The sequence below is a fragment of the Austrofundulus limnaeus genome, unplaced genomic scaffold (assembly GCF_001266775.1).
Source record: "Austrofundulus limnaeus strain Quisiro unplaced genomic scaffold, Austrofundulus_limnaeus-1.0 Scaffold51, whole genome shotgun sequence".
Lineage (NCBI taxonomy): Eukaryota > Metazoa > Chordata > Actinopteri > Cyprinodontiformes > Rivulidae > Austrofundulus > Austrofundulus limnaeus.
In genome coordinates this window covers 923215-931411 of record NW_013952453.1, presented here as the reverse complement: position 1 = coordinate 931411, position 8197 = coordinate 923215, and the positions used below count along the sequence as shown (strand labels likewise).

At 37.8% G+C, this 8197-nt stretch overlaps 1 protein-coding gene across 5 annotated transcripts in view; it reads right to left on the bottom strand.

Annotated features, from left to right (window-relative positions):
- tox2 (TOX high mobility group box family member 2) overlaps nucleotides 1–8197 on the bottom strand; it is a 108103-nt gene that overhangs the window by 10159 nt on the left and 89747 nt on the right. For 2 of the 5 annotated variants that reach the window (XM_014008597.1, XM_014008599.1), the window contains exons 5-6: nucleotides 6489–6755; nucleotides 4383–4625 (exon numbers count right to left, since the gene is read on the bottom strand). In XM_014008597.1, the coding sequence (XP_013864051.1) occupies nucleotides 4383–4625; nucleotides 6489–6755 (510 nt within the window). The remainder of the gene's footprint in view (nucleotides 1–4382; nucleotides 4626–6488; nucleotides 6756–8197) is intronic. The other 3 variants (XM_014008598.1, XM_014008602.1, XM_014008603.1) reach the window with 3 other exon arrangements.

The following is an 8197-nucleotide window of genomic DNA, read 5'->3' as shown; positions in this document are numbered from 1 at the left end:
GTTTGGATATGTAGGTATGGGTATGTTTAAGTGTATATGTTTAAATTTATATATGTATATGGGTATGGTTAGCAGCAAGGTTATAGTCATTATATAGATATGCATTTTTGTTGCTGTGGTTTTGCTATCTTTGTTTTTGTAGGTGTGGAGCCAAGAAGTCGGGTGTGCTGTCTTGTGTTTTCTCAACATATATTTTACATACCTTCTAATCTCTCTTTCACTCTTTCTCATTACATTTCACATTTTTCTTTCTCTTTCTTTATCTCCTATTAAAAAGAAAAAGAGAATAGGAAAAAAACGTAGATAAGAAAAAAACTAATAAGGAAAGAATTTAAAAAAAGAAAAAAAAGACACATCCCAAGGGCGTTTCTGGTCCCAAAAGGGGTTTCTGGTCCCCAGCTGTCGTTTTGCTCCTCAGCATGGCTTCCTAAAAACGCTGCAGGATTTCTCAAACATGCATGAATGAGTCAAAGCAAGGCATTGGGCATGTTTTTTATGAGAGTATAGCATTATAACATGATATAAAACTCAAAAAAGTTGATTTTACATGATATTGCCCCTTTAAAGCCATGCAGATTTTCAAAATAAAAAATAAATAAAACGTTAAAAATGTTTCTCGTCACCTCTCGCATGTGCACTCCCACCATAACCCAAACCACTCCCAGAAGCTTTAATTTCAAATTAATTTAACACGGCTAACGAGTCGAGCAATGGTAGATACTTTTAAACAAATTACCATGCCTAAGGATGTCTAATTATTTCAAAGTGAGTGAATTCATTAGCGGGTAAAACCGTCGAAGGCTGCAGGTCAGTCTGAATTAAAAATAACAAAGCTGAGAGGGAGAGAGAGCATATGCCTCCATCGTAATCCTGACACCGAGGTGTCCCGTCTGAATTAGCCCCTAATTGTACCTTAATGAATTGTCCTTGTTTGATAACCGGTTAATTACAGGAGACAATAACCCTGCACCCTGCTGACGCTGAAGGGAGTGATTACCCTGCAAATGTGAGACTGAACGATCGGGGGATAAGGAGGAGGAGAAGGTGAGGAAAGGGAAAAAAGGAGAATAAAGAATAACACAAAAAAGAGGCAGAAAAAAACTGAACTGATGGCATGATCAAAACAAGGACTTTAATATCTGTATTGTGTTTAAATAAAGTGAATGCATTCATTTTTTAAATTTTTTTTTATTTTTTGGTTTTGTTTTATCTCCGACCTCTCTGGTACTCAAATCCAAAACACAGACTCAATTAAATAAAGCTAAGTTTTCTCCTCCCTCCTCCTAAAACACATTATCACCGTTCGGTCACACTGCTGTTAAAACAGAAAATTGATCTTAATCTCGGATAACAAAAACAACAACAAAAAACATGCTCTTATGTGTTTCTGGGGCAGCTTTAACACACGGTCACCTTGAGGAATAACACGGCGTTAAAAACGCATTGATGCTGCTCTATAAACCGCAGCCTTTTGGAAATAATTTGGAAAAAAAATTGCTGTGTTTTAATAAAAAAAAGTATAATGCGAACACAAGAATAAGTTTGAAAACAGACTTTGTTCTGCTGAGCTCAAGGACAGCTCTCGAGATACAAAACAACACAAGCAAAGTGTGTGTGGGGTGGGGGCACAGCGATACGCAAATAAAAAAATCACAAGCACAAAACAAATGAAAATGCAGAAAAAAATTGATAATTTCTTCAAAAACAAAACAAAACAAACACAGAAAACTTCACTGCATTTATGTGAATATTTTTGCCGCATGGAATGTTTAAGGAGGGCTACAGGTAATTGGAAACAGGAGCCAGGATCTAGTTAAAACAAAGCTGTGTATAGGGGGGAAAGGCTGTGTTTACATTCTGGTGTTCCTGCAAGGCTCCAGAGGGTCTGACTGTGACACTATAGAACACACCTAAACTGTTTCTGCAGAGGCGATGTGACAGGCGACGTTGGAAAGAAAAAATATAAAAAAATAAAAAACACAGAACAGAACCAGAGGACCTCAAAATTAAATCTGTGTGAATACAGTAGATGGTCAAATTCAGCATTATATGTGTTATCATGCATTTCACGCTAACATTTATGGATAAAGGTGCATGTTTATATGTTTACAACAAAAGCCTCGGTTTGAACAAGTCTCGTGAGTATTAACATGCACTAACTGAATTGTTCTATTCTGTTAATACACTGTTGTCAAGTTTATCCATTTGCTGTGCTGTAAGTAATGACAGTGCTAGTCTGTAGTAATAATTAGAGCAATCACAGGGTTACTGCCTAGACAGAGTGCTACGTTTCACTCCATAATGATTCATTTACCTCAAGTTAATTATGTGTCCTACGAGGTGGCACGTTTGATTAAACACATGAATGCACATAAAAACAACAACAATAAAATAAAGCTGCTATTGGGAAGGCAAAACAAAAGGATTTTATTAGTTATCTTTCTGTTCTCAGGTTTAACTATGAGGGATAAATGCATTTTAGATGAGAAAAAAAACTCGAAGGCTTTAAAAGATGCCAGGAGACAAAGGGTTAAGAAACACAAACAATAACATTTCTGGAGCAGATGTCCTTGAGGGAAAACCAAGGACAAGGCAATTGCTAATCTTGTATTCCCAGCATGATCAAATCACCAGGCAACAGATATAAATAAAAGGACAGGAAATGTGGAATTCACATTCAGGGGTGTCAGTGGCGAAATGAAGATTCATGGTGAAGTGCCTCGGCCAAGGCAGCAAAAATTAACTGCAAATAAAAGGGACAGCCGGCCTCCAAAGTCCAGCGTATAAAGTAGGTTTGGTGGGAGAAAAAGACACATGCTGGATGGGGTCTGGTAGATGGCGGCTGTGCGGAGAATGGGCCGCACTTTGTCACGGAGACAGGTGCTTTTATTTGACACCCAACTGGCTGTGCCTTGACTGAATATTCTAAAAATATGAGTCTGTGCATGATCATCAGACTGTCTCATTTTTCCCTTCATTTCACACCATCATTTGTTACCACAAACACACAGAAACCTATTTGACTCTGTTGGCCTGGAATGTTCAAATGAAATTGAAACCGAGCTTCATTGTGGAATCGATAAGCTGCAGTAAAGGCGAAGGCAGTTTTAAATGCACAGGTTGCGCTAAAATAAAATCAAATTCAGGTAATTACAACTGCACTGCTGATGGCTAAAAAAGTCAGCAGATGATCCCTGAATACATATTTAACATCTTGTTCTAAAAAATTAACTACAGTCTTTTAAAGATGCAAAAACAGCAAATGCATGCTACAATGAAACTCCTATGTTCTATCATTTCAGATTTTACAAATTACCGTATTTATTTGTGTATAATATGACCTCATGTATAATACAATCCCCTCTTTTTGAGCTTCAAAAGCATACAAATTTAATCCTCAAACTACCTCCAATTTCATACAGACTTCAAGATTTTTCAGCCTTTTCAGTCTTTATACATATCAGTAAAATGATCATTGGACTGTTCATTTTATTTTAACAACATATGTACTAAAAGGTATTTTGACAACAAATATATATCAGCTGTAGTAGCATCATGTGAATTCTGACATTTTACACATAGTCCACCAGGAGGCAACACAAAAGTCAAAGACTTCAGATGAGATTTGGGCCATCTTGTGGGGGAAAAGCAGATTACTTCCTACTCGCGAGCGCCCCCTCTGGTGGAGAAGCATTTTTTCAGGGAAACAAACTTTTTCAGAACACCGGTAGACGACAGCCATTATGGACGAACATGTGTTTGTTGTTGTTCGCGGAGCAGCTCGGTCACATGCTAATGTCATTAGTTTGTTATCATTACTAAGGTGCAGGAATACATTTTCTCCCTTTTTTTCACATCATGTCGCCTGCCTGGATCTGTTACTATCTCGCTCTGAAGCACGGAGGAGTGTCAGAGGTAAGCTCGTTTCAACTGCTTTTTACGACGCGGTCTCATTTCCGGCATTTTGTGAATGAAGCTGGTATTTCAGTTAAAATACATAAGTAAAAATATTTATCTGAGTATAGTACTACGCCCCAACTTTATGGATGACTTTATGGATTTAATTTTACGTATTATACTTCAATAAATACGGTAGTTATGATACATTATAACGTTTTTGTAAGAAAAAAGCATACAGCTTAATTCCGCTCAATCTGTTGGGTGTGAGTGTAAAATAAATTAATAAATGAAGTGGATTAAATGTGTTTTAAAACCTTAAAAAACAAAAATAAAAAATAAAAATGTCATTTTTAAAGGAAGTACTTAGTGTTCTCCCTTCAAAGGTTTTCTAGTCCTGATGCGAGGTAAAAAGAAGCGACCCCTGGACTTAACCAAATGCATGTGAAATATTTGCAGTGTGGACACAAAGAGTGCGGACGTACCTGCTTTTGCTCCTCTCCCAGGCCGTCCCACATGGAGGCGACTATTTTCGACACGTCTCCGAAAGTGGCGTTAGGATTTTGTCCTTTGATGTGCGCCTGGGTGTCTCTGAAGAACAAGGCGTAGGCTGACACAGGCTTAGTGGGCTCATTAGGATCCTTCTTCTTCTTCTTCTTTTGGGGTTTGGGCTTCGGCTTCATCATCTCCGAAGACGGCCGCTTTTCACCTGTCATCTGGAAGACCATCAGAGCAAACAAAACAACAAGACAGCTTATTGACACTGAAACTGCATCTACCAATTCTACATCCATTAATTGCTTCTCTGATGAATGAATACAACACTGGCTCCAGGTAACGTGAGTAAACGTTATTAGCTCCATAATTTGATTCGTTTTTCCAACAACAAACGTTTGAACATTGCAGCAATGTTTCAGAGCTAGTAACGTTTTCACACACAGCCAAGTATTGAAGCCCTTTTTTTATCCCTGCAACACTTTTTCAAAAAATATCTTGCACTAGTTGAATTTATCAAACCTTTTCAAATCTTTATTTTGCAGTTGCTCAGCAAGTAATAAATTCTGACTTTTCATGCCAGGGGTGAAAGGAATTTTAAATCGCTTGATGTATCTTCTCTGGCTTTGATGTGGTCTCAGAATGAATTGGAGAGAGCAAATGGAATTACTTACTGATAGGAGAGATGGTAATCATTTTTATTCGCATACGCCATGAGAAGCCTGGCAGATACGTATAGGCAGGAAAACGTATTTTTTTAAACTAAAGGATCCTCCTTCACTCATACTGTATCAGTGCAAATAGTAGCTAAATACACGGATGATTCTGAAACAAGCAAATTTAATCATACGCTTATTTAGATTTCTCTTTTAGAAATGAAAAACGGGCATGGAAATAATGAGATGTTATTTCTTTAGGTAGTTTTTATAAAGCAAAAGCTAACTAAACAAGCACTCTTTTTCAAAACAAATGACTGAAACCAACCAATGACAGAGATGATTAGGAAGAATTGTAACTCTAAATCAACCCACCGAAATGTTTCCCACTTTTCTGAATAAACTTGTTGAATAACGAGAGAGCAAACTAGCAAACACATAATGGTGGAAATGGATTTGCACATATTCTCAAATGAGTAATGAGAGCCATTTGTCATTATAGATTGTGCTACTTTTAAATAAACGCAATAGTTTCAAATAAGCCCACTCTGTATAGCAGGGCTATTCAACTGGCGGCCCATGGGCCAAATCCGGCCCGCGAGTGACCAAAGTTCGGCCTGCCAATTGGTTCATTCATCTCTTAAACCCAAACCCCCGGTTTTCTACTTTAATTACTCTGAGTTCTTTTAGCTAGACATAGACATGTTTGGTATCTACAGAAATGTCAGAACCTTGGCTACAAGCCGGTATAAACCAATTCTATGCATACTCAAGACAGTTAAAACTACAAGCAATTGAAGATAGAACTATGAAAGTGAAAATAAAATTGGTTAAAAATTTGGCAAGTCAGAGATGTCAAAATAATATTTGTGTCAAATAGGAGGTATAATGTGTTCTTTATGTTTTTGATATAATTGAACTGTCACTACTTTTATAGGGTTCTGTATGCTGTTTTCATGATTAAATGCAGCAAAATAAACTATTTTAAAGATAACAGATCTTTGTAATACTTGGTTTATTTACATAATAACTTTAATTGCTGGATGTTCATCCCCTCAGCTGTTGACCTGCAGTAACTGTGGCCCCCGGAGCAATTTAGTTGAATAGCCCTGCTGTATAGGACGTTCAGCTCCATGCAACAAAACAATGCACAAACTGAAGTTCAAGTAAACTCCACAATCAAACTCTTAACTCAGAAGCTTCAACTACCTTCAAAATTGGCACCACACCGCACACAGAAAACAAGAAACAATTACAGCTTTAACTCCAATTCTGGCAAAACTATGTTTGAAATTTTCAAACAACCAAATAAAAAAAATAAAAAGTGTTTTCTGCTCCCTGAATTTCCTCAAAACTCAACTCTATTTTGTCTAAAATTGAGCGCTGCATAGCCCCAACCTTCATCTCCACTACTACAGCCCAGAGAAGCCACATCAGTACCTTCGAATGAGGATCTGTTTCCTCTTCCTGATTGGAGCTTGAAGGGGAAGGTGTGGCTGATTTACTCCCGGGAGGTGAGGGGGAGCCGTGAGGCAGTGCACTCCGGCTGACCTGAGGGTTTAGCTGGGACAGTGCACTCATGGGGTTGGGCAGTATCGGAGGTGAGTTGTTTATCATGGGGTGGTGACGGGCGGGATCGTAAAGAGCGCCGTCGGGATGCTGGTGATGGTGTTGCTGTTGGCGGTGGTGCAAAGCCATCTCCTGCATCTGGGATGAGAGAAGAACACCAGCTTTACTATCTGCTCCTCTGCTCAGAATATAATAAGATGTTGCCAATCAGCCAAATATTTAGAGATGACAATTTTTTTTAATTTGAGAAAATATGCATATGCACTGCAAGAAATGTAAGCAATAAAAAATGTGCTAAAAAACATTGACAAAAAACTCTTACAGGTTTCATTGTTGACAAGCGTAGGGGTAAGACAGCTTTTCTATCCTCTGTTATTTCTCAGAAGACATGATTGCTACCTTCACACCTGGTCTTTACCTTACAAGCGGTTCAATAATAAATCTGTCTTTTATCTGCTTGCTTACAGTTTTGATTAGCAATTTTCCTGTTTTGTTTAGCAGTGTGAATCCTTGAAAATAAACCACACTGTAATTGCTTCGTTGAAGAATGAATACAAAATGATGTATAAATGATCAAAGTTAACAACTGTCCATTTAAAAAAAAATCACTCAATTTCTTATAAACAAAACTCAAAAATAAAAGATTCAAATGGACCAGATTATAACCAAGAACTATCATTAGTTCTGTAGCTTAAACTAGATCAAACCAACAGACTTCAAATCATTTGCTTGCCTTAACTGTTCTGCTGGGTTTTATAAGGTTGACAAAAAGTCTGTAATAAAGAACAAACACTGTACCAGTGAGTTATTCTGAGCCCTGCTGTTCGAACGAGGCTATCCTAACCACGGAACACAACCTGAACTCTCACAAGCTGTTGGTTTCAATCCAAAAAAGTCCTCACTTGCCAAAAATAGAGGGGGGAAGAACTCATTACAGCCTTGTTTCTGTTTATGACTTGGAGAGGTTGACAAACTGTCAGTCATCTACTGATCCAAAAAAGAAGTGGTTTCCCTTACTAGATGAATTACGACGAATGAGACAACAGATATTTCTTCTGCACGCAAGTGTAATGAGCAAAACTGCTCCAGATACATATACCTGCTCACTACAAAATGATAAGCAGACAAATAAATTCACTGTCACACATTAAAGCACACAAAGCACGACATGTTAATTAGAGTAAATTGAGTTTAAAATAAAGGTACAAAAGAACTTTTTAAAGTGATCTAAAACAGAGATTCGTAACCTACGGGCCGCGTCCCAAATGTGGGCGGCGAGCGCCACCTTGAGGGCCTCAAAAGAACAACAGTTTTTAACTTTGGGCCGCAGAGGGCCAGGGACCACATTGATTTTGAATAAGGTGCAATACACTTTCTCACCACGAGCAGCAGTAGTGCGCCACTCAGTTGTTAAACAACCTTTTTAATATGTAGAAGAAGAACCTTGGAAACTTTGCGAGAATGGAAACCTATTTTAAATGAAAAGTAGAAGCAAAAATGAAAGTAACTTGTCAAAAAAACACCAAAGTTTGTCACTAATATGAAGTGCAGCTTCTGTTTTATATATATATATATATATA